Raw genomic sequence first — 27,579 nt, forward strand, 5'->3', positions numbered from 1 at the left:
CTGCTTCACACTCTACGGAAAATGCTACGAATAGGCAGTTTAATAAATAAATCATTTCGAACATGTTTTACTAGGAATATTTATGAATATAAGTATTTATTACAAATAAAATGTTATGCGAAACAAATTTACTTTTATTCTGATCGAATAATAAAAAGTGTTGTAATAGAGATTTATTTTATTTATTTATTAGCCAAAATCAGACAGACATGTAATAGAGATTACACCCGTGAAATTCACATAACAGGGTGGGGAAGGACTGGTTTTAAGGACATTTTTTAGTAATCAACTATCTATCTAGTAGTTTTCTAGGAATCGAAGCTCTGCTTAGTATCTGTTGCAATAGTTGGTCACAAAGCAGTATCTATACATATAAAAAAATCGTAGGAAAGTCAAAACTGTAATTGAATATTTTTTAAAGAATACTTGCGTGATCTACAATAAATACCGAAACCAAATATATAGTTTTTAGAATTTTTATCTGTATCTGTTTCTGTTTGTCTGTTCGTATGTTTGGGCTAAACTCAAAACTCAGCGATAGCTTGAGATCGGAGGAAGGACATAGAACATAGGTTTTATCACGGAAATCTCATGGGTATGGGAACTATGCTGGTTTTTCATTGGCTACGCGGGCGAAGCCGCTGGCGGAAAGCTACTCTATCGTTTCCGTATCATACAGTATATTTGTAATTTGTATAATATTTATATTGGTTTAGATCCTTTAATATTTCAAGTGAACTTCATTGCAATACCGTCACGTCGGGGAGTAAAGTGACGATTTTGGTATCTTTGAATCATGCCAAAGAAGCTCCACTTCTGACACGTGTGCTTGGCACACACTTTTTATTAGTTATTTCCTAACCTCGATTTCAAAAGTATGTAGTTAAGTGTTGCAACACACTTTGTCAATTTCCTATAATAAGATTTTTATAACGTTTGCTTATCGCTAGAGTAATATACAACAACTCAGTGTTTCGCAATTTTTTTATTTCTTCACACACTTATTGAGAACTAGTTACAGTCGAAATGTTTTGTTTGAAATTCATATTGCTAGCTCAGAGCATACAGTGTGAAGCCGGACGGCGGATATTTCAAGGTCGGGACGTTGTTCTGGGAGAGTTTCCATACGTCGCCAACTGGGGAACTCTGATAAAAGATGCCAAGAAAACGAAATTCGATCCTTATTGCACATGCAGCATCATTTCGCCTACTTGGGCAATATCTGCTGCACACTGCATGGAGAAGCCACCCCTTTTGACGCGAAATTGTATCAACTACGCGTCTTATATACCAACAGATTTAGGAATGTTCGCTGAAGTACTTCAGGCGATTGCACATCCTAACTATGACTTTGACGACGAAGGTACATTTATGAAGAACGATATTTGTCTCATACGCACTAAACGGATTCAAATAGAGACATATGCTGTACTCAGCGCTGTTGATTATCTTAATCTGATCGGTCAAGAAGTATACGTAGCTGGTTACGGATCCACAAACGATTCTTCAGAAGTGGATTTAACGTTTTCCGTAAATAAGCCACTGCAAGTATTCAAGGGTATGGTTATTAAGTGTATTGAAAGAAAAGCAGATGCACCTTTCAGTTCTGTTTGTGTTTCGTCACCATGTGGCTCCCTGGCCATGATCTGTGGAGGAGATTCCGGTGGACCCGTGATACATACATCTGGAATCGTTGCAGTCAATTCTTGGCGCCAGAATGAATGTGAATTTTTAATTCATTTGAAGATGATTCATAAACATTCCTTAGCTCGAGCCGCGTCTGTCGTCGGTTCACCTGTCAGCGCAGTGCTCGACTGGATCTCACACACAATCGCGAATACAGGGCCTCAAGTCTGCTATTACAATAGTGTCAGAATGGTCTATCATTGATTTCAAAATTGTTGATTTTGACAAGTTTGGTAATCTACTATTATAATGGTGTCATTATGACTTTCCAATGGTCAACCACTGACATTCCATTGAAAGAAATGGCTTAGAATGGTAATCTCGTACATAATGACAAATGAATGACTGACGTATGGGGTAATCTGCTAAAATTTTGACAGTTCCTTTGATCATTGACCTACCATTGGATCGTCATTGTGCAGTCATTGCTTATAATAGCTCGGTTGTCGAAAAGAGTTTGTTATCTATCGTGTTTGTATTGTACTTTGTGAAATATTGAGTGGAGAAATGTATTCACTACGAGCAAATATTCTCGAGCTAGCCGCAGTGGATGCTAGAGAAAGAAGACGGGCGGAATGCAAAAGACGTCGTCGAGCCCGTCGCTTGACGAGAATTAGTACAAACCCCTTTATTGATATTTCCGAGGCGGAATTTGTAAAAACGTTTCGCCTTGGAAAGGACTCAGTAAGGGGGTTAATTGAAGAACTCATTCCCCTTATGGCCAGACCGCGTCGAAACGATAGCATATCGGCAGAAATGAAGGTTAGTAATCTGAATTTGATTTTCATTGATTTATTGTTCTGTAGCTATAAACACGAAATAGTTGATTTGTTATATTTTTTATTGCAGATTCTAATAGCACTTGCATTTTATGCATCAGGGTCCTATCAAACTTTGATTGGACAGAGTGCCCTCCATAATGTTGCACAAATTACTGTGTCAAGATCAATTAATGAAGTGACAAAGGCACTCAATAAAATATACCACAAATATATTAAATGGCCTACACAATGTGATGAAAGGAATATTATAAAGGCCAAGTGAGAAATTAAATATACCCTGATGTTTTGTTTGTATTGCCTGTTGTACCTTATCAGAATTACTTAGTTAAAAAGTTTTCAGGTTCTATCAGAAATTTAAATTTCCTGGCGTCCTGGGTTGTATTGACGGCACACATGTAGCAATATTAAGACCACACATACATGAGGAGCGATATTATAACAGAAAGGGCTTCCATTCTCTTAATGTTATGATTGTAAGTATTGGGTAGAAAGTAGAAATTTCTACCTACTGCCCAAACTTTTACTAATTGAGGAGGTGAAGAACAAAACCTCACTTTTCCACTTTTTCTGATTTTGGAGAAAACAGTAAAATGTAAATAACTAACTGACTACAACATCTGCATTTTGTTTTAGTTGTGTCATCTAAAGTAGTGTTTCAGTCAATCTGATGTACCAAATTACTGATAAAAATGATGAGAATCTTAGCTAAGATTTTGAAATTAAATTTGGAAATGTGAGGTTTTGATTAAACATTTACTGAGTGAAACATTACTTGTCTTTAAATATATTATACACAGTACCTATAATACAAAATTTAAATATCACTAATTTCTCTTTCAGTTTTGAACGCCTTCGATATAGAAAGCGATTTTTTTAACAGAAGCAATAATGAAAATAGAAGATTGAAATTATTTAATGAAAAAAAATCATTTCGAAATTTGCAAAACGTGTTTTTAAAAGATACAATACAAAATAAGATACCTAAATAATGTGTTTTAATTTCATTGAATATGTTCATATACCTACCTACTTGAATAAAAATGGTTACCTCTTGTCTTGTTTATACACTAACAAAAAACTGAATTATATAAATAAGTCCCCCTGTCGAGTGTAGCTGATATTAAAATGTAAAAGCTCGAAATTAACAAATAGTTAATTGTTATCGTCATTTTTCCTTATCTAGTTACATTAAATTGAATTTTGTTGATTTTTTATTGAAGTTGTTTTCTCAATGTTTCTAATCCCTTAGGTATTTTAGTGATTTAGCTGTAAGCCAACAATTTAAATAGGACTATTAATTAGTTAAAATCTTTAGCTTAGTTTTCTTTATCCATTCATCAGTGCTATTTTTTTGATTCTATCATTTTAAAATTTCTATATGATAAGGTAGTATAGGTACCTACCTACGGAATTAGGTGTTACGAAGCCTACCTACCTTTATTTATTAATACCTACGTTATCAATACATATAATAAAATTGTAGAAAAGTAGTGTCTGTACAATTGAAATATGTAAAAAAAAATTAGCAGGTGTTATTATTTAATAAAAAATATGGTTAAAACTTATAAATAATAAATATATAGGTAATTCTACATCGCCATCATTTCATCTTACACTTACATGGTAGAATTTATTAATTTAAGTTCTTCATACACTGTTTTTGAATCGAACATATGAAAAATGATTCATGATCATTAATTAAATGGCATAAGAAAAAGCTAATTTTAAGTAGGTAAGTAGGTACTAAACATTATCTTGTGTAGTAGATGGTAGGCAATTATCTAATCAAATCTACATAGATTAATTATTTTAAGTTTCATAATATTAATAATTATTTTTGAATTTGAATTGCGAATAAAACAACAATAATTGAAACTAAAATTATTTTATTAACATGATTATATTATTCAACTAATGGTGACAGTAAGTAATACATTTTTTCATTTTTAAAGAAAATCTATAGGTATAAAATATAAATTTATACAAAATCAAAATAACAAAAAACGAATAACATACAACTTAAATAAAATCTATACATAAAAAAACGTAGGCAATACTGATTAACACTTGGGGTGTGATCTACAAAATAATAATCGAAGAAAATACGCTACCCCGAGTACTGCATTAACTTACCTTAAATGCAAATTATACAATATTATTACTATATGCTTTCCACTATAATTCAGCAAGGCTGCCAGAAGAAAAGAATTGCTTACCTGTTGCACTTATTTCACTCTTCTGTGATTTAATTTTCTTTAAGGTTTTGCTTTTGTATTCATTGTAGAACTAAAAAAGTGCAAAAATTATATTAATGATACATTTTGCATACCTATTATTAAATAATACTGTATATAGGTACTTACTGTGCGCCATTCTGCGGGAGTTTTATTGGGGCAGTCCACCGATATGGAATTTAAAATTTGGGCGCATTCCATCCAATATCTTTTGCTTAAACTTCGCCCTTTACCTTAACCTTAAATGCAAATTATACAATATTATTACTATATGCTTTCCACTATAATTCAGCAAGGCTGCCAGAAGAAAAGAATTGCTTACCTGTTGCACTTATTTCACTCTTCTGTGATTTAATTTTCTTTAAGGTTTTGCTTTTGTATTCATTGTAGAACTAAAAAAGTGCAAAAATTATATTAATGATACATTTTGCATACCTATTATTAAATAATACTGTATATAGGTACTTACTGTGCGCCATTCTGCGGGAGTTTTATTGGGGCAGTCCATCGATATGGAATTTAAAATTTGGGCGCATTCCATCCAATATCTTTTGCTTAAACTTCGCCCTTCATTGGTGCGGCTGCAGTAGCCAAGCGCCAGGTCTTGGTGGTTTTCCAAAAAATCAATTAGAGCCGAAATTTGCTCTATTAGCACCATTTTTCAATATTATAAATAAATAAAACACAATGAAAATAAATAGCTAAACACCGGCCGCTAGAATTGTAAACAAGTAGTAATGTCACATTTGACTTTGACAGCTAAACAGATAAAACATTATTGAGTTTCACTTTTATCCGCGTTACACATTTTAATGTTTTTGCTATTTACGAACTTCTTACTACTTCAGATTGCTTATAACATTATTAAATAATATGTAAAAATGTTTAAAAATGAAATCTGGCATGAGTAAATGTTAAAATTTAGTAGTAGTTTTTCGAAAATCATTTCTACTACCGGGTTTTATAATAATGGCAATACGACAATGTCATTCTGCCACGATTCCATTACGAGACCACTGACCGACCACTGATCGACCATTATGAATTTAGCAGATTACAAACTTTTATCAAAATGACAATGGGATCGTGTTGGAATGACGAATTTATAAAAAATAGCAGACTTGGGGCCCAGTTTGATAGTAATATAGTTTATCGTAATATTGTAATATGTATTATATAGTTTAATTTCAAATGTTTTACGATTTCTTTAGTATCTTCTTTTTCTTACCGGTCATAAAATAAATTCGGTATTAGAGCCCCCGCAGACCACAGACTTTTTATCGGCAGATAGTTTGGTCGGGCTCTTAATCAGTACGCAGATGTAAGCAAATGCGCACACTATGACGATTAGGTATCGGCCGATAAACAAGTTTGATGGGCTTCCCGATTCAATTCAAACTAAACTGTCGGTAAACTATCGGCCGACTGTATAATCAGTATTGACTCCCTACCACACGCGCACACACGACGATTTTTTAGTCGGCCGACTAAGCCGATAGTTTAGTTCGCTCTGAGCTTTGACAGCGAATGGTCGGCCGCGCGTGTAAAATGGCGTCACTTTCTCAGTCGCTTATTTCGGAATCTTCGATCATTACTTTGATCGAGGAAGTCGAAAAACGCCCTGCACTTTACAAGAAAAATCTAAAAGAGTACTGTGACGTAAATGTAAAAAAAAAACTGTGGGAGGAAGTTTGCGAAGCTGTTGTTCCTGATTGGAATGAGCTTAGTGCTCAAAATAAAACAAATCAAGGTACGATACATTTTTATTTATTTACATTACACTTTATTATATTGACACGGAATTGAGCCTGCAGGAGATATAAAGTATGACGACATGTATTGCCGAACATTATTCATATTATTTCTTCCTCGGTTATTTCCATTTGTATTGAAGTTATTCATAGTACAACTGTAGAGAGTGTCTTTAAAATGTATTCCATCTTTGATTCGTACATAATTGTGTAGGACACAGCAAGCTTTAATAATTTTAACACAAAAATTAATATTTACGTCAATTGGACGGTGAAAAATACGCCATTTATTAGCTAGAATCCCGAAAGTACATTCAACCATGCGTCGAGCTCTTGTATGTCTATAGTTGAAAATTCGCTTGGTGTAGTTTAAATTTCTTTTTGCATAAGGGCGTAATATATGATTTCCAAGTCCAAACGCTTCATCGCCTACGACTGAGAATGGAATAACATCTCCGACATCATCATTAGGCAATTGCCTTCCAAAAGGAATATTTAGTCGATTCTCGGAAAGCCGTTTACCCATTTCTGATGTTTTAAATATTTCCGAATCACTAGCTGTTCCATAAGAACCAACATCAATGTACACAAATTTATAATCGGCATCTGTCCAAGCCATCAAAACGCAGGAGAAGAACTTTTTGTAGTTAAAATATGATGAACCGGAATGTTCTGGCTGTATCATCCGTATATGTTTGCCATCGATCGCTCCAATGATGTTTGGAAAATTTGTGCGACTGTAGAATTCGTCTGCTATTTCAATCCAGTCATCTTCTAGTTTGGTTGGCATATATAACGGTTGAAGCATATTCCATATTTGCTCACATGTACTTTTTGTAATATCTCGTATTGTAGAAGCTCCCATCAGATAATCAAAAGACAATGAATTGAAACTTGCTCCAGTAGCCAGATACCTGTAATGAATTAATTATATTTTATTATTTTTCAGGCCGCGATATACAAAAAAAATGGGCCAATTTACGGACTTGCTTTCGCCGAGAATTAAATGCACAAAAGAACACAAAGTCGGGGCAGGCTTCGGTCAAGAGGCGTAAATACGTATACTTTGAACAATTATTATTTTTACTTCCATGCATGGAAAATCGTCAAACGGAAGGTAACCTGAACCTGGCCCAGGATACTTCAGAAAATGCGGAAGATGATGAAGAAACTGCTCCATCCGCTTCCGCACCTTCCGCACCTCCTCGCCAGAAGAAAACTCGTGTTTCGAAGAATACGGATTTGGATGAAGCAATATTAAAAGCATTAAATGAGACTAATGTTGATGAAGATGTAAACTTTGCATTGTCTCTTGTCCCATCACTCAAAAATTTAACCGCAGATGAAAAACTCGATGCTAAGATTAGTATTCTTAACGTATTTAAACAGATAAGACTTGGTAGGCGTGTTCAGCCTCTTTCTCAACCAACATACACCATACTGCAACAACCCATAAACTCTTTTCCTGTTTACCAACGAGGGACTAACATCTTGCCGCCACAACAACAATCTCAGGCTTATACATCCGGTTCTACACCATCCCCCACTATACCACAAACAACCATTCAAAATGTTTCATCACCAGCTGATTCCAACATGTCAGCCGAGTCATATTATACAAATTTTTCAGAAGATTCCCAAATATACGACTTGTAAACTTGGCATTTGAATTATTATAATAAATAATTAAAAATATGTTTTGTGGTTTATCTTACCTTATCGTAACGCTCAATCTCTCCTCCACAGGTATAGATAGTCTTAAATTTGTATCCTCCTTCGCTATTCCTGGTCCAATTAATTTGACAAGTTGGTTGAAGCTAGTTATGCTCATTCGATAAAAGGCGAAAAATTTTTTCGGGTAATCGAGTAATTTGGAATGCATAGTGTAAAATTTTCCATTTAATAATCTATCACTAAAGATAGGATGCACCCAATACTCTCGAGCTCTCTTTTTAATTTTCCTCCTCCGGTGTATGAGAGCAATAATAACAATTCTATGCAATGTTTTATTAATTTTCATTGTGCGGTGCGACCACTCTTTTCAACGATTGGTTAGAAACTAGCAAATAGTCGGCAGACTGTTGGATAGTTTGCGCACTCATAACCGACTGAACTGTTTAGTTGAACCGGTGTGCGTACTAGCAGGCCAACCCGACTAAACTATCGGCCGATAAAAAGTCTGTGGTCTGCGGGGGCTCTTAGATAGATTATTTTAGAAACGAAAATAATAACTTGTATATGCAATTAATTTTTCTATATCTTCTTATATATGGGTCATTATACAAAAATGGGGTAACTTTTGAGGATATTTTGTTTACTATATTTTTTATATCAGATTGATACAAATTAGGGTGTATATGATAGCTAATCTAATGAATATATTGTTCCAAATCGGGCCAGCCACTTTTTTAAATAGATTGTGAGATATTTTAAATTTTCTGGATTTGGCCTCCAGGGGACTGACGAGGCTAACATGGTACTGATAAAAAACTATAACTTGTAATATTCTTAAAGAAATTCAATGAAAATTACTACAAATCTCTCAGTTTTAATAATGGCACATGTCTTTTACGTACTTAACATGTTTAAAAATGATAATTAATAATATGTGATACTGGGAAAAACAATGTCTCAATTTTTAAAACAGCCTTCTGACATTTAACGCAACGTGAATATTCTTACTCTCTTACTTAACTTTTACTACTTTGAATTAGTTTTACTTGATATTTTAAGTAATTCACAAACAATAGAAACAAAAAAACGGCCAAGTGCGAGTTGGACTCCTAACAAACCTATTGTTTATTATGTTTGTAACTTAAAATTTACACTTTTAGCAATTTTTCCTTTATCTGTGTTATAAGATGTTGCTATTTACCGAGTAGAAGTAAACTATAGTAGACTGTATACACGGCAAGCATCCTGTGTGTTTTTTTATTCCCTTGCGAATATTGAATTTTGTGGAAATTTGCAGTATTAACGGATGTAGGTATCTTTTGATTGCGTTGCGTTATAAGTTTGATTTTTTTACAGCCCCAAGGGTTCTTAATCTTGAGTATCCAATATAAATTTCAGATTGATACCTCCACGCGTTCCAAAAAAACGTCTTAACAGACAAACGGACAACAAAGTGATCCTATAAGGGTTCTGTTTTTTCCTTTTGAGGTTCGGAGCCCTAAAAATCTACCAATATTTATGTTAAAAGTACTAATTATTATAAAATTAAAAACCAAAGGCTCGAATGAAAGTCTCATCTGAGTTTTCATAAGAGCCCCTTGACATTTTTATAATGTTATTAAGTATATTAATTAACTTTTATGTTATTTTGAGGTAATTTTACTTCACAGTATTATACGTATACGTATTTATCTGATAAATATAAAAAGCTATGCCCTGAAAGCATCAAAATCAATAATTAAAAGAAAATAAGATCTTTTTAATAAAATTATTAGTAGTTTGTTTCAATAGCTCTTTTCTTTGCTACTCTTTTTTAAATGTTTCTTCCCTAGTCAAATTCAGTTTCTTTTAACGTGGCGCATGATGTTTTTAACTGAAATATAATATAGAAATGCTTATACCAATAGCAATCAAGATAAAAGTTCTCAAAAATGATAGAGTCATCAGTACTATGGGGCCCCGTCAGTCCTCTGGCGCGATATCTGACAAAGGACTGATGCCAGCGGATTGATGAAAAGGGACTTAATATGAGGTTATAATCACAAATTAGGTTTTTTTGCCTAATTTCTAATATCAACAAACTATATTTTTACAAATCACAGTTAACCATTTATAAATGAAAATAAAAATCGGATTAACAATAAAATAACGACTCACCATAGGACTGAAATGTTGACTGGCGCAGCAAGATTTTAGAGGACAAACACAACCCTAGCGCTGGTACAGTTATGACGGCCGTCAAAATATGCGGTGCACAAGTAACTTCATTACCAACATTAATACTTAGACAGGGATTTGACCTCGACTTGGTGATATTTAGCGAGAATTTCGAATTTAAAAAACACACAACGGACTGACTAGTGAAAACGATGACAAAGTTTAATTTTATTTTTTAAATAAAATGGAAAACATTGCGTTATGAAAGTTGTAGTATATAATACTATGTACATCAAAGATTGTAGTGAATTAGTAAGTTTTCTTAAATCGATGATAATGTTTAAACGATAGTCACTTGATTGTTGGTTTTCGGAGTTGTGACATGCCAAAGTACTGACGTTTGAGGTATTAATTTATTATTTTTAATCATTTGTATTTTAAATAAAGAAGTGAAATTGAGTGACCAAATAAAGGACGCTTCATTGTTTTAAAATAGATTGTTATTTGAATAAAATATAATAAGAATTTGTTTAAATTGGCTGATGACATCGAGTTACCCCATTTTTGTATAATCACCCATATAAAAATGAATCGCAAAATGTGTTGGTAAGCGCATAACTCGAGAACGGCTGAACCGATTTCGATAATTCTTTTTTTATTATATTCCTGGAAGTATGAGGATGGTTCTTATGTAGAGAAAACGTAAACATGTAACCACGGGCGAAGCCGGGGCGGACCGCTAGTTCAATATAAAATACAGATTTTGAAAGAAAAATAACGAGAAAGACTAGGTAATAATGATAAGACCACAAATGGTTTTGCATACTAGCTTTCATTTAAATACAAATGTTTTCGTTCAGTTAATCTTGAGGTAGCCAATTTACTCTCAATTCATACATAATTATTATTTTATTGTTTAGAAATAAAATTTTGTATGAGTTTTATAGGAAACCATAGTCTTTCTGTTAGTTGATATAGTAATTATTTCATACTAGCTGTGACCCGCGGTTATACCCACATTGGTACCTATATTACCTATATTCGTATAAGTGTGATGATATATTATATAGCCTTATGGCTTTCGTGGATAAATGGGCTATCTAACACTGAAATAATTTTTCAAATCGGACCAGTAGTTCCCGAGATAAGTGTGTGATGTGTCCAAACAAACAAACTCTTTTCAGGTTTATAGTATTAAGTATAAGATAGATAATAAGTTTCGTAAGTAGGAAAGTAAAGAATTAAAATAATAAATCAGAATATAAATATGATAAAGATTTTATTTTTGTTCAACCTCATTTTATTCAATCATGAAAAATAAATATAATGTTGTCCCTAGACGGAAATGCAATGCATGACATGCATTACGTGGTATCATGCTCATGCATGCATGATCGTTTAGATATTGTAGTCATGCTAAAGCTTAGTGTTTACTTTGTTTTTCACTATAGAATTATCATAAATCGAGGCTGGACGCGACCTGTATAAAATGGATGCCTTTTTGGTCAATCATGCACACATGCATGTATGCATATCACGTAATCGTTATATTTCAATTACTGTCTAGTGACTACGTAACAAATTGATTAATATCTAGGATTTTGAAATGGCATCAGAACAGTTAAATTTTTTAGTTTCTAAAATAATCTAACTAACACAGATTTTATTTTATGATCGGTAAGAAAAAGAAGATATTTATTAAATCGTAAAACATTTGAAATAAAACTATATATTACAATAAACTATATTATATAACAATTACTATCAAACTGTATTCGCGATTGTGTGTGAGATCCAGTCGAGCACTGCGCTGACAGGTGAACCGACGCCAGATGCGGCTCGAGCTAAGGAATGTTTATGAATCATCTTCAAATTAATTAAAAATTCACAATCGTTCCCGCTCCAAGAATTAACTGCAACGATCCCAGATGTATGTATCACGGGTCCACCGGAATCACCTCCACAGATCATGGCCAGGGAGCCACATGGTGATGAAAAACAAACAGAACTGAAAGTCGCATCTGCTTTTCTTTCAAGGCACTTAATAACCATACCCTTGAATACTTGCAGTGGCTTATTTACGAAAAACGTTAAATCCACTTTTGAAGAATCGTTTGTGGATCCGTAACCAGCTACGAATACTTCTTGACCGATCAGACTAAGATAATCAACAGCGCTGAGTACAGCATATGTCGCTATTTGAATACGTTTAGTGCGTATGAGACAAATGTCGTTCTTCAGAAATGCATATTCGTTGTCGAAGTCATAGTTAGGATGTGCAATCGCCTGAAGTACTTCAGCGAACTTTCCTAAATCTGATGGTACATGAGAGGCGTAGTTGATATAATTTCCCGACAAAAGGGGTGGTTTTTCCATGCAGTGTGCAGCAGATATTGCCCAAGTAGGCGAAATGATGCTGCATGTGCAATAAGGATCGAATTTCGTTTTCTTGGCATGTTTTATCAGAGTTCCCCAGTTGGCGACGTATGGAAACTCTCCCAGAACAACGTCGCGACCTTGAAATATCCGCCGTCCGGCTTCACACTGTATGCTCTGAGCTACCAATATGAATATCAAACAAAACATTTCGACTGTAACTAGTTCTCAATAAGTGTGTGAAGAAATAAAAAAATTGTGAAACACTGAATTGTTGGATATTAACTCTAGCGATAAGCAAATGTTATAAAAAATCGAATATTGAAAATTTACCAATTTTGTTTTGCAACACTTAACTACATACTTTTGAAATGGAGGTTAGTAAATAACTAATAAAAAGTGTGTGCTGAGCACACGTATCAGAAGTGAAACTTCTTTGGCAAGATTCAAAGATACCAAAATCGTCGGTTTACTCCACGACGTGACGGTATTGCCATGAGGCGACATTGAAATTTTACTCTTAACTCGCATAAAGAAGTTTCAATTCAAATCTTCAAATGTAACTAATTGTATATTGACTGATCTAAACCAATATAAATATTATACTAATCACATACTAATACACTATATGATACGAAAACAATAGAATAGACTAGCTTTCCGCCACCGGCTTCGCCCGCGTAGCCAATGAAAAACCAGCATCGTTCCTGTTCCCGTGGGAATACCGGGATTAAACCTATCCTATATCCTTCCTCTGGTCTCAAGATACCTCTGTACAAAATTTGAAGTAAATCCATGTAGTAATTTTTGAGTTTAGCCTCGACATACGTCATACATACAGACAAACAGACAAAAATTGTAAAAACTATATTTTAGGCTTAGGTATCTATTGTAGATCACTCCGTAAATATTCTTTTAAAAAATATTCAATTACAATTTTTGACTTTCCTACGACTTTTTATATGTGCCTATTAGATACTGATTTGCGACCAACTATTGCAACAGAGAGTACCTATAGCTTCGATTCCTAGAAAACTACTAGATAGATAGTTGACTACTAGAAAATGTCCAAAAACCAGTCCTTTGCCACCCTGGTGAATTTCACGGGTGTTATCTCTATTACAACACTTTTTATTATACGATATGAATGAAAGTAATTTTATTTCGCATAACATTTTATTTGTAATAAATACTTATAGTCATAAATATTCCTAGTAAAACACGTTTGAAATGATTTATTTATTAAACTGCCTATTCGTAGCATTTAGCGTAGAGTGTGAAGCAGGGCGGCGAATATTTCAAGGTCGGGACGTTATTATTGAAGAGTTTCCATACGTCGCTATTTTCGGACTATTAAATATGAAAGGCAATAATGAATTTCTCCCGTTTTGTACGTGTAGCGTTATTTCGCCAATTTGGTCGATAACTTCTGCTCATTGCAAGCAGTCACCACCCCTACATCAATATTATGCTCTTAATTACGGGTCACACCAACCGACACTCCGGGGCAACTTTTCCAAGGTGCTGGAGGTGATCCCTCATCCCTCATACGACTTAAACGCCGATTATAATTTAGCCAACCTTGACATTTCCCTCCTCCGCACACAAAGGATACATATATCTGAATATGCGGTTATCAGTGCAGTAGATTATAAGACGCTGATTGGACAAGAGGTGTATGTAGCTGGCCACGGGGTGACGAACGTGTCTTCAACGGTGGACACCACGTATCATTTAAAAAAACCATTACAAGTATATAAAGGTATAGTCAACGTTTGTTTGATGAAGGAAAGACAATTTAGATCCTATTCGTTATGTGTTTCATCAGCTTGCGGCTCACTGGCGATGATATGTGGAGCCGATTCAGGTGGAGCGATGATACATACATCTGGTATTGTTGGTATTAATTCCGCGAGTTTAACAAATTGCCAAGTGCGGCATCATCTGAAGAGAATACATAAACACAGTTTGGCTACGGCGTCGTCTGCTGTCATAGCGCCTGTAAGTCCCGCTCTTGACTGGATCTCCCGAACAGTAACATTAAAACAACTTATATAAAATAATTAAGAATTTTATTTTGGGACCATTGTTTATTCAGGCAACATCTTACAATTTATCTGCGATATATTTTAACCCATTGAGCCCCAATGGGCCCGATCAGTCCCAGACACAATAGATTTTCTATTGTGTCTGTGGTTCCGGGGCTAGACAGATTTAAACAATGTATCTATACTAATATTATAAAGCTGAAGAGTTTGCTTGTTTGAACGCGCTAATCTCGGGAACTACTGGTCCGATTTGAAAAATTCTTTCGGTGTTAGATAGCCCATTTATCGAGGGAGGTTATAGGCTATATATCATCACGCTAAGAGCAACAGGAGCGGAGCCATGGGGGTGAAACCGCGCGGAGCAGCTAGTTATAATATATAGATAATTTGGAAAATCCAAAAGTGCACGCCTCATAATTTTTTTTTAATAAATATTTATTAATTATTATTTTTGTTTATTTAATAACAATTAAACCACATCGAATCAGACCCTGAAAAATGAAAGGGTTCTATTCCTGAGCATACTCAAGCGTAAGAGAAAAAAAAAGACTCGATTAGTAAAGTATTTCGGTCGCTATCGTGTTAACAAGAAAAAGGATCCGCACATACAGACACACGGACGTCCAAGACAGAACTTTTTTAAACTGTTTTTTAACTAGTTTAAATAACAAAAATGACATCAAAAATATCATGAATGTTAAAAATAGTGTTTTTTATTAATATGTGTGTGTATGTATTATCTTACAAGTGCAATGTATGATACATAAAGACATTTTAAGTTTGAAAAATCAGATGTTTTGCGCGAAGTGACAGTAGTACCCACCTCAACGCTTCGCTTATGAGGCGTGCAATAGACAAATTCACATACGAAGCTAAAAGGAGCTATGATAAATAGGACCAGAAAAGCAATGAAAAATCCTTTTGAAAACAGACGAAGTCGCATGGTTCATCTATACTATCTATACTAATATTATAATTATTATAAAGAGGAAAGGTTTGTAATTATGTATTTATGTAACTATGTATGTATGGTTTTCAAGCATAAACTACTGGACCGATTTCAAAAATTCTTTCACCATTAGAAAGCTGCATCTTCACTGAGCAACATAGGCTATATTGCATTTTCAAAAAAAATAGAGATCCTTACCAAAAATGCAATAATGTAACCCAAGGTGTGAAAAATTCCTTAATAAAAATTCTGTCATCGCCTGCGCTGCGGAATCTATTCCTTGAAGTACGAGGATGGTTCTTATGAAAAAAAAAACGTAAACATGTAGGTACCACGGGCGAAGCGGGGGCGGACCGCTAGTATCAAATATAAATAAATATAATGTTACTCGTGTCTTCTATAAGTAAGGATTGAAATAAAAAATAAAAAATACTAGTCTATATTTTTATTTTTCTAAATATTACAATCGAATCTTAAGTTCATATTAAAGTTATCTAAGAGCAATAAAGGATAAATAAATAAATAAATATATCTACTGACTAGTATACAATTGACTAGATTATATTCATGTTATTATTCGGTACAACAACTTTTTATGTTGGTACAATATATTTATACAATAGCAAAAGGCTTGCTTGAAACATACTTAAAATGCGATCCAACGGATTACAGTCAATGCCCTAATATTATGTAATCTATACTTACTAATATTATAAAGCTGAAGAGTTTGTTTGTTTTAACGCGCTAATCTCAGGAACTACTCGTCCGATTTGAAAAAATCTTTCGGTGTTTGATTATGTATTGAGGAAGGTAATAGGCTATAATATATCATCACGCTAAGACCAACAAGAGCGGAGCAATGCGGGTGAAACCGCGGGGCACAGCTTGTTTGAAATATACAATCTGCTAAGAAATCCTGTTTTACAATTATTATCAGTAACATTTTAACTTGGATTATTATTAGTTTGAAAAATGTTCATATAAATAATAAAAATGACGTCACAATATGGCGCTCAGTCGTTCCTATTCTTAATTGGATCGCGTAATACTTAATGATATAAATGCAAAAGTGACTCTGTCTATCTATCAGTATTAACTTTGTATTTGTTATATTGTACGAAATATGTGCGTCTACTGTTTTTAAAAATCGTATTATATTACGTAATAAACAATATTTACTGCATAGAACAATAATCAACCCTAGAAAGATTCTACTGTATTTATTAATGTTGAATATTCTATACTACGTCTATCGTAATGAAATAGTTTACGAATATTGTTACGACTTTTGCCTTACAAGTTACAAAGTTCAAGTTTAAGTTTTAATACTTAAGTATGTTTCTTTTAACTGTATTCTACAATAATAAATAATCAGTGGTAACAAAAAAAAACACTATAAAAACATTCAAATATTCCCGCCATTTCAACAGAACCACGTCTTGACGGGAGCTGTCCCGTCAATATCATTGTGTCAAATGCCAACACCTTCATATTTAGGATCCGGGAAACCTGTATCCGGATTGACATAACTGGGATCCACTTTGACATAGCCAGGATCCACTTTGACATAACCGGAATCCGCTTTGACATAACCAGGGTCCGCTTTGACATATCCGGGATCCTGTTTAATCGGAACATAATCCTCGGAACCATCATTAAAATCGACAATCGGGTTCTTCAGTAGTAAGTTTTCAAATTCGCTGGCTATATTCGCTTCGTTTAGGAGTTTTAGCGATTCTTCTAGAGCCAAATGTCTGTGTTCTGGTGTGTGTGTCTCTGTGTCTGTGTGTGTCGGTGTGTGTGTGTGTGACTTGCGATTGTGTAGTGAGTTTGCGTAAGGGGGAGGTTGAGGTCGGTTGTAGTTTCCGGCTAAGTTCGGGGTAGATTTAGGGCTATATCTGGTGAGGCTGTTGTTGGGGCTGAAATAAAAAATATATATTATTTCGTAGCTTAATGTGTTCGTAATCTATTCCTTTTTTGCTATTTTTTTGCAATTTAAACAGATTGTGTCATCGGATTAAAATTTAATTAAGTAAATTTCATTTATCGATCTATATAGGAGTGCATTTGTTTATGCTATAATTTATATGAATGCAGGTTGGATCACGGATCACAGATAACTATTATTTTACTTTAAAGTAGCCTAGATCAGACCCAGGATAAAAACGAAATGAAACAAGCCATTTTACTTCCTAATAATGTAGCCTATTTTATTCGCGAAAAAAAAATACAATCGGTCCAGTACTTTTAGAGCCTATTCAATATACACAAATAAAAAAAAGACGTGTGACACTCGGGGACTGCCGCGGTAAAGCTATTGCATGCTATGCCTTCAAGCCACACCTCCGCGCCCGTTGGAGTGGGGAGCGTGAGGTTTTTTTCGTTACTGAATTTCTGAATTCGGTACCCGCGCTCAAGGCCCGCGATAGAAGCTATGCAATAGCTTAAAAATGTCTTTTGATATTAGTGTACATTTTTAGCACAAAAATAATGAAAAAAACAATCACCTTACTCCCAAACTCTTGGTACTTTCATCGTCGACGATTTGACTCTGCTCAGTGTTGCCAGTGCCATATCTACACAGTTCCACTTTTGTTGTTTTGTGCGCTCTGAAAATAATATTTTTATGGTAAAAAAAAAATATATATATTTTTTATAACATTTTAAGTGTAACAGCGTTTGTTGTTTAAATTATTATTTTGTGATATTCTTGAGTTTTAAATAATAATTATAACATGTAATTCCTGTTCCAGAATTTCCAAATTTTAATTTATATTTAGTAAATGTTATTTCTCATTTTTTTTCATTGGTGGTACCTATACATGCATTTTGTAAAAAAAAGGTATTAGTTTTCAAACAAAACTTTTAAATTTTTGCGTTTTATTTATTAAAAGGCAATGTTAGTTAAGATTTTTAGTTTTAAAATATTGACACACAATGTATAGTAACATACACTTTATTAGTCGGTTAAAACAAACCAATTAATAGTGTTAAGATTCAGTTTTTAAAGCAAAAATACATAATAAATCATATTATTTGTTACAAGAATCACGCGCACACAATCTAACCTCCTTCGTTTATAATCTGCGCAGATGTGGTAAATGTCGTTTATGAATCCTTCTGATTCCGGATCACGTCTGAAATTATTAATTGTTCCTTCATGAAAATAAATTTATTTTACTTAAAACTTTCTTTCAATGGGTCAGCAAAATAAAAGGAGTAGTTTTTCTTGTACCTACTAGATTCATTGTTAGGAAACTTATGATTATTTTTAAAAAATAATATGTAACATAATTTTTGTTGCACTGAATGCAATGTAGCAATGGAGCAGTATTTAGAGTACTTATTTTCATATAACTTTCTAAGCTTAAGCTTACTAAGCTTTCCGCCCGCGGCTTCGCCCGCGTATTCAAAGAAAAACTCGCATAGTTCCGTTCCCGTGGGATTTCCGGGATAAAACGTATCCTATGTGTTAATCCATGTTACCCTCTACCTATATGAGTATTTGCGTGAAATAGGAACAAACATACATACATACACATACATCCATCCTCACAAACTTTCGCATTTTACTAATATTATAATTTTATTTAAGGTGATGAATTAATTTTTCTAACATTTACGGTCCTTTTCAAACCTTCGTAATTTTTATATTATTAAAGTTGTCGTGATGAAAATTCTTGACAAGAAAGTTCAATAGTAACACAATACGTCTACCGTTTTAGAAACATGATTCCATGATATTTTCTCGATAGAAAAAAAATACAAAGTTATCATTGTTATTTTTTTTTAATCTCTGGCATCTTCAAAATAACAATCGTAAAGTTACGACTTTTTGGATATTAACTATAAAATATACAACCTATACGTCTACCGTGTTAGAATTTTGAAATATGCGATGGTTTTGAAATAAACAAGAAATACTTGAAATTAGCGCGCGACCAGCCAATATAGCGAGAGCCGCCCTGTACCTTCCTACCCCGATCGCTGCACGAGTCATTCCCGCTACGGCCGTCACACGGGGAACTTGTGTCACTCGCGCAATCGAAAAAAAGGGTGACAACACGATAAGACAAAATGAGACAAATGGGGACAATAAAGAAAATAAGAAGAAGAAACATAAAGGTTGGAGGAAAAAGAATGCTTACAATTGGAACAAATTAATGAAAAGTTGGTTTTATTTTAAATTTGATGATAATTGTATTATAGACGATGTTTGATATGTACCCTGTTTTAAGTACATAACGAATGTGTAAGATTTTTTCATTTATAGCATAAATAATCTGTTCAGAAATCCGGAATCCAGAAGGAAAATAAACCCACTGATTGTTCACAATGTGAATCCACTCCTTCGTAAGTACCTTTATTCAGCCAAAAATGTATGTTATCAAAGCTCTACTGGTTTTATCGCATGATTCCATTTTTAGCAAAAAGCAACAAAGTGCAAAGAAATAAAAAATCATGGTGAACTTAGTGGAAGTATGGTGGCCGTAATATGGAACAGGAGCTCATTGGAGTAGTATTATATTTAAAAAAAATACGAAATAATTTCAAGAATTACATTTCTTAGAAGGTGGTAGATAAGTATGTTGTATAAAGAATTTGATGTTGATATTTATTTCATTTATACTTACTACACCTGTGCGGGAAATTGCTTAGTAATAAAACAGGTTTATATTCATATTTACATAGTAATGTGAGTTTTCATTTCGAAAAATTTTGTGTAAGTATATTAAATTGAGTTCCTGGGTGATCTGGAAACACAATTGGGCCCGGAAGATGGCGCTGCAGTCACTCCTCCTAATGACATGAACCGATTTGGATGAATATTTGTGTGCACATTTCATTTTTGTGGGATGATTGGTTGATTCGCTTTCACATCAGCTAATATTATGTATTTTTGTTGTTAGAAAGTAAACTTAATTTAATGTTTATAATAGGATAGGTTTTATCCATTATTATTGGTATAAATAAGCCAGTGTTCGTCTCACATTGCTGTACCTGCCTACCTACCCTACCAGGGCCTAACTTTGTTCTGGCTATTTTATTTTGATTATTTGTAATGAATAATTACAATTATAATAGAGTGCAAAAAATAAACACATGCGTCAATATATTTTGTGTTTTTTTTAAACAATTTTTTTATTTAAAAAAATATCATTCCGACCGCGGCTTTTCAGAGTAACAATATTTTTTGTTATTTTAAAGATTATTTATAACCTGTATTATTTTGTAATAAAGTAAACATTACGAAATAATAATAATTATTAATAATGTCTAAGTAGTTGTTAAAAAGAAGATTATTTGTTTATAAGCAAGAAAATAAAACCAATAAATCAACAATTAAATATATGTATAAGAATATTATAACTGTATGACGACTCCATACATGTTTGTCCCGAGTCGGCCAGCGGCAGCGCGGCGAGTTTGCAAGAATGACTTCGCGCACACCCGCGTTCGCGATAGCGAGCTATAAGACTCCGCCCGCCAAGCAGTAGATTTTTTTTTGTGTATCGTCTTAAGATACTCACATAGCAGCATAATGAAAGCACAACACAGCACTCAACGCAGCAACAGACAGCAACATAAGCACCAAAGGAACAGCAATCGTCACAGACAATTGTTGCACATAACTTCTACTCGGTAGAGCCGTTCTACTGGGAGCAGACCACGTGTCTTTTGTGTTGAATAGACTGTTCTTATCCGGTCTACTGGGCGGTATTTCGGTTAGGTATTCGAGACGCTCTGTGGTGCGCTCTTTGTAGATTGTGTTGTACTGAAATACAATAAGTATGAAAATATATATAATATAATAATCTTAATATATATAAATCTCGTGTCACAATGTTTGTCCTCAATGGACTCCTAAACCACTTAACCGATTATAATAAAATTCGTACACCATGTGCAGTTCGATCCAACTTGAGAGATAGGATAGTTTAAACCTGTAGGTACCACGGGCGAAGCCGGGGCGGACCGCTAGTCATAGATATATTATGATGAGATAATATTATTAGAACACACATATATTGCACGCCTCATAAGCGAAGCGTTGAGGTGGGTACTACTGTCGCTTCGCGCAAAACATCTGATTTTTCAAACTTAAAATGTCTTTATGTATCATACATTGCACTTGTAAGATAATACGTATACACACACATATTAAGAAAAAACACTATTTTTAACGTTCATGATATTTTTGATGTCATTTTTGTTATTTAAACTAGTTAAAAAACAGTTTAAAAAAGTTCTGTCTTGGACGTCCGTGTGTCTGTATGTGCGGATCCTTTTTCTTGTTAACACGATAGCGACCGAAATACTTTACTAATCGAATCTTTTTTTTTCTCTTACGCTTGAGTATGCTCAGGAATAGAACCCTTTCATTTTTCAGGGTCTGATTCGATGTGGTTTAATTGTTATTAAATAAACAAAAAAAAACTCGGCTGTTTTTTTTTTTTTTTTTGAAGTGAATTTTTATATTTTTATTGAAATTGATTCCAGAAGATTACTGGGAACTTTAAAAATTCATTTTGTTACTTTTATTAGTAGGTACGATCCTTATAAGTATTTTAGTGTATTCAACCAACTTAAAAAAGTGTGACTATTTTACAACAATTTGAATATGAATTGTATTATTGTATACAATATCGAAGCTTTTTAAGAAATGTATAAAATACTTTTTTAAGAATTATTATCATACATAATATTATGTTACCGGCAATATATTAAAACCGGCATTGTATGCAATTCTTAGTAAATGTATGTTATTCCGAGAAACAGTCGGAATGAAATAAATTAAATTCGTCACATTACCTACTTATATCTTTAAATCTGAACTTTTCCTAAGTAGCAAACACATTTGCAAATGTGGGTGGTTTTTGGGGTAGCTATTAACCAATATGAGGTCAAAACTAAAATCCAAGATGGCGCCGACGAAAATTTGAAATCTTTTCGTCATGGGTGTCATTTTCATGGTTTTTGGGGTAGCTATTAACGAATATGAGGTCAAAACTATAATCCAAGATGGCGCTGATGAAAATTTGACTTTTTTTCGTGATGGGTGTCATTTTCATGGTTTTTGGGGTAGCTATTAACGAATATGAGGTCAAAACTAAAATCCAAGATGGCGCCGACAAAAAATTTACATCTTTTCGTCATGGGTGTCATTTTCATGGTTATTGGGGTATCTATTAACCAATATGAGGTCAAAACTAAAATTCAATATGGCGCCGACGAAAATTTTACATCTTTTTTCTCTTACGCTTGAGTATGCTCAGGAATAGAACCCTTTCATTTTTCAGGGTCTGATTCGATGTGGTTTAATTGTTATTAAATAAACAAAAATAATAATTAATAAATAATTATTAAAAAAAAAATTATGAGGCGTGCACTTTTGGATTTTCCAAACTATTTGCATATTATGTTGTAGTGAAATTTTGATAAATCATATAAAGCTGAACAAAGGCTGGAGTTTGACACAAACAGTTTGAAACTTTCGAAGTTTGTAAATTAAGTATTCAGTATCCAACTTGCACAAAATTACTGAACAGATTTGAATTGATTTATTTTTAACTTTGTTAATATCTAAAACTAAAACAGTAGCTAAACTTCTTATTTAGTAAAGTACTTCAACTATTCATAATTCTATTACAAGTTACAAACCTTAGATTACAAACCATCCACTTATATTTATTTTTAAATTTACAATCATAATATATCACATTTAATTTCGTTACCAAGCTAATTACCAATTCAAAACTACACCAATCCAGTGTAAACCCAGCATCCCTGAACAATCTTTCCACTGTAGTTCGTTTGAACTCTCTGGGACAACTTGGTAAGCGGGAAAGTGGTCGAACTTCCTCCCGGAGACGCTTTAGTTCGCTAGAAAATGGTGTTATACTGCCTAGACGAACTACTAGACTGAAAAAGACATTATTATTTACTTTATAAATTGTAGGACATCATTTTGTACATAAATTTAACCTAAACTTCGTGTATAATATAGTAAAAACTAAAAGTTCGATTAAAATTTCTCGGCGACAACTTGGTAAGCGGGAAAGTGGTCGAACTTCCACCCGGAGACGCTTTAGTTCGCTAGAAAATGGTGTTATACTTCCTAAACGAACTACTAGGCTAATAAAACAAATTATTATAATATTTTAAGTGGTCTATGTAATATGTATATTACAATAGCTGCGCTTCGCGGTTTCACCCGCATGGCTCCTCTCCTGTTAGTCTTAGCGAAATGATATATAGCCTATAGCCTTCCTCGATAAATGGGCTAACTAACACCGAAGGAATTTTTCAAATCGGTAGTTCCTGAGATTAGCGCGTTCAAACAAACAAACAAACTCTTCAGCTTTATAATATTAGTATAGATTACTTAGTTACTCACCCCTCACCATCGCTAGGTTTCAAAGGCAATCTAGCGCCTAGATCAATGGCCGAAGCTAGAAAGGTAGCATAGAGGTCGCCACTGCTTTCCGTCCATAGCTTTGTTCGTAGAATGTCTTTTAGACGCGTCATTCTGGAACATTTTAATATATTCTATATATAATAAAAAAAAGACGTGTGGCACTCGGGGACTGCCGCGGTAAAGCTATATTGGGGAGCGTGAGGTTTTTTCGTTACGGAATTTCTCGATTCGGTCCCCGCGTATAAGGCCCGCGATAGAAGCTATGTAATAGCAAGATAATTATGATAACTGTACATTTTTATAACATTGTGTATTTTTTATTTTTAACGATGATTCACCCGTTGTAGCTTGATTATGGCTTCTAAAGGTCTTCGAATAGATAATATTTTAATTATTTTTAACGTTTGCGGGTAGTGATAAAATTTAACTACCTTTTTCAATAAATATACATTTATATCTAGATTGTAGACTTTATGAGTAAAATGCAGTAAAAATTATGCTCAAAAAGGTTTAAAAATTTCATATTATTTATACTATCGTATCGAATTAAAAAAATCGTATTTACCGAAAAGTTCGTTTATATTACAAAATTGAACTGAGCAATAAATTAGCCTGGATTCACCAAATGGCTTTAAACTCTACTAAACTAATTATCAGGCACAAATTACCACTTACCTATGCTCATCAAGTAAATCCTCTACATTAAGGTTGTCTATTTTCAATTCCACTTCATGAGTCGCCATCTTGCTTTTTGGTTCAATTCGTAAGTTGAGCAAAACCCGGCGGGTTTCATAGTCTTGTCTGTTTAGACCGATTACTTCCAACTATAAATTATAAGAATAGTATTAATTATATTATTTTAGTACAAAGAGAATGAGAAGGTTTTGTTCACTTAGTTTTTATCTGTTTGTATAGTAATTTTAAAATTGACTAAGACTGCAATTTATAAGATTGCTATAATATAAGCCAATTTTGTACATTCGTCTATCAACTATATAATTTGTTTTTTGTAAGTCTTGGGTGATATCTAAGATTACGTTTTTTTTTTGCTTTAGGTATATCCCGGACGGACTGTCAGTCGCTCATACATAAGATTTAACTTGTAATAATATACCTACATTATACGTGACTATATTCACTTATTTCCGTTACAATAGATATTATGTACTTATGTTTAAAAAAAAACAGAAAAATAATACAGAAAATGCTACTGACAAAAATTAAAATATTTTTCATTAGTTAGGTTCTTAGCAAAAATGTTATTTTACCTCTGTCTAAATTAGAATTCTTACCGTAATAGGCGACTCCGTAATAGGCGACTCCTTATTCCTGGGGGGTGTACCAAAAATGAACCCCGAGTGATGTCTACCACTGTAGATGTATCGAAGCCATGAGGGCAGTTCTGGCTTACCGATTAGTGATGCGTAGAAACGGTATTGTTGATCAAATTCTGTAATACATTAATAATTACATTCGATAATGTTGGTTATCCAAAATAGGAAGTTAAATATGTGTAATATAGGGTAAAGAAGACTATGGAATAACAAATTAATACATAGATATAGTTTAAAAAACACGCTTTCAATCTTGAAAGATACCAGTAAAAAGTAAAATATTATTTTTTATTTTACTTTTTACCTATATAAAACTAATATAATCTCCTAATAAACCTACTCTAGGAATTAAACAATAACCAATACATAGTATAATTATTGTGAAAAAAGCGTAGGTTGCTCTTGAAAAGTATCTTTGAATCTTATCTAAGAAGTTCCCTTCTGACACGTGTGCTTGGCAAGCTCTTTTTTACTAACAACCGAATGCGGGAGAAGACGCGGGCAAAAGTAAGTATTTTTCTCGTAACTATTATTACTCTCTACTATAATCAGGCAAAAAAGTAAAATAAAACCATAAATACCTTGATAAGTCCAATTAAATAAATTCGGGCTGATTGGTATCGCGAACATTTCCGTCTCCACAGCTTTATACTCATGGGCCAAAGCCCCATGTGTCAGTAGTATCATCCATATGATTAACGGCATTTTCTGAAAAAAATAAATAAATCATGTTATATTTTATCATTTATAGTTGAAAGAAAATACGAAAATAATTTGGAAAATCCAAAAGTGCACGCCTCATAATTTTTTTTTAATAAATATTTATTAATTATTATTTTTGTTTATTTAATAACAATTAAACCACATCGAATCAGACCCTGAAAAATGAAAGGGTTCTATTCCTGAGCATACTCAAGCGTAAGAGAAAAAAAAAGACTCGATTAGTAAAGTATTTCGGTCGCTATCGTGTTAACAAGAAAAAGGATCCGCACATACAGACACACGGACGTCCAAGACAGAACTTTTTTAAACTGTTTTTTAACTAGTTTAAATAACAAAAATGACATCAAAAATATCATGAACGTTAAAAATAGTGTTTTTTCTTAATATGTGTGTGTATGTATTATCTTACAAGTGCAATGTATGATACATAAAGACATTTTAAGTTTGAAAAATCAGATGTTTTGCGCGAAGTGACAGTAGTACCCACCTCAACGCTTCGCTTATGAGGCGTGCAATAAGCGTTTCCAAAAAAATGTTTGTTTTGCCCTATTATACATTATACTCTTTGGTTTGTTTAATATGCTGATGATTGTGAACACAATATTTTTTAGTTCAAAAATCAAAATCATCATAAGAGATGCAGGAAGGTAGTGAAAAGAAATCAATTTTTGAATGCTATTTTTCTTCAAGGTTCAAACTCGAACGATTAAAAATCTTTTATTCAAATACAGATTTTATTAATTTTGTATTTACCTATATTTTGTACAAATAAATATTTTAAACAGCTAAATCTGTGTGGAAACACCTAAGTACCTATTAAAAAATACAGGAAGCAAAAATCTAATTTCAAACTATAGGTAGGTACTTAGATACCTACTATTTTATATTATGAACGTGCATAATAAAACATGAGGTACCTATTAAAATTAAAGTATTGAATGATATTTTTAACATAATAAATTGAAATGATTGATCATTCTATTCATTGCAATCGAAAAATAAATAGATTATTAATTCATTTTAACACGCTAGTATGTTATAAAAATATAGAATATAGATTACTGAATCCGTGTTTCTAATTCGACTACTCTGAGATTACAAGACGAAAATAACCAACATTTAATTTAAAGTTTATCCAGTTAAGATCCATGCAATAAAACTAAAAGCATAGTATATTTATTTACTTACAATTTATTCCATTTATTTACGTTGGTTGTCGATAAAAATAAGCAAGTACGTCCCTGAAAGTAGGGCGTGACGTAAAACTAAAAACGACGTCATTGGTTAACTCCCAACAGTGTTTTGTTATTGAAAATCACGTTCCGATTCAGTGAAGTAGCTTATCAAAAGTGACGTTACACTAATTAATAATTTTAACAATAATATCTTAAACATTTATATATTATAATAATAATCAAAAAATAAATGAATAAAGATTTTTTTATT

At 33.2% G+C, this 27,579-nt stretch overlaps 2 protein-coding genes and 1 long non-coding RNA gene across 4 annotated transcripts; 1 reads left to right on the forward strand and 2 right to left on the reverse strand.

Annotated features, from left to right (window-relative positions):
* Positions 1–4,342: 4,342 nt before the first annotated feature.
* On the reverse strand, positions 4,343–5,209 carry LOC149898113 (uncharacterized). 2 transcript variants are annotated; one of them, XR_016458088.1, is made up of 4 exons: positions 5,172–5,209; positions 5,025–5,094; positions 4,832–4,941; positions 4,343–4,754 (listed from the first exon to the last, which is right to left on the reverse strand). It is a non-coding gene; the product is annotated as an uncharacterized LOC149898113 (long non-coding RNA). The 2 variants fall into 2 exon arrangements; XR_016458087.1 differs by having other exon boundaries at positions 5,025–5,201.
* Positions 5,210–5,960: 751 nt separating this feature from the next.
* LOC149898114 (uncharacterized) lies at positions 5,961–8,148 on the forward strand. Its single transcript, XM_090115394.1, has 2 exons — positions 5,961–6,452; positions 7,403–8,148. The coding sequence occupies exons 1-2, from the start codon at positions 6,230–6,232 to the stop codon at positions 8,107–8,109; spliced, it is 930 nt and encodes a 309-aa protein (XP_089971520.1). The 5' UTR covers positions 5,961–6,229; the 3' UTR covers positions 8,110–8,148.
* Positions 8,149–16,161: 8,013 nt separating this feature from the next.
* On the reverse strand, positions 16,162–27,412 carry Scgalpha (sarcoglycan alpha). Its single transcript, XM_090115459.1, has 10 exons — positions 27,322–27,412; positions 25,992–26,118; positions 25,369–25,526; positions 24,752–24,900; positions 24,056–24,187; positions 23,406–23,580; positions 21,189–21,433; positions 18,726–18,794; positions 18,165–18,266; positions 16,162–17,576 (listed from the first exon to the last, which is right to left on the reverse strand). The coding sequence occupies exons 2-10, from the start codon at positions 26,113–26,115 to the stop codon at positions 17,129–17,131; spliced, it is 1,602 nt and encodes a 533-aa protein (XP_089971585.1). The 5' UTR covers positions 26,116–26,118; positions 27,322–27,412; the 3' UTR covers positions 16,162–17,128.
* Between the last annotated feature and the right edge of the window lie 167 nt (positions 27,413–27,579).

Source organism: Colias eurytheme, chromosome 23 (assembly GCF_061535395.1).
Source record: "Colias eurytheme isolate Ceu_HAF_F1 chromosome 23, ilColEury1 Martin Lab GWU primary, whole genome shotgun sequence".
NCBI classification, from domain to species: Eukaryota; Metazoa; Arthropoda; class Insecta; order Lepidoptera; family Pieridae; genus Colias; species Colias eurytheme.

Coding starts and splice junctions, on each gene's coding strand:
- LOC149898114 (XM_090115394.1), top strand. CDS start 6,230: ATGGTCGGCCGCGCGTGTAAAATGGCGTCACTTTCTCAGTCGCTTATT. Junction 6,453..7,402: donor TCAAAATAAAACAAATCAAG/GTACGATACATT, acceptor ATTATTTTTCAG/GCCGCGATATACAAAAAAAA.
- Scgalpha (XM_090115459.1), bottom strand. CDS start 26,115: ATGCCGTTAATCATATGGATGATACTACTGACACATGGGGCTTTGGCC. Junction 25,527..25,991: donor ATTTAATTGGACTTATCAAG/GTATTTATGGTT, acceptor AATGTATTACAG/AATTTGATCAACAATACCGT. Junction 24,901..25,368: donor TTACGGAGTCGCCTATTACG/GTAAGAATTCTA, acceptor TATAATTTATAG/TTGGAAGTAATCGGTCTAAA.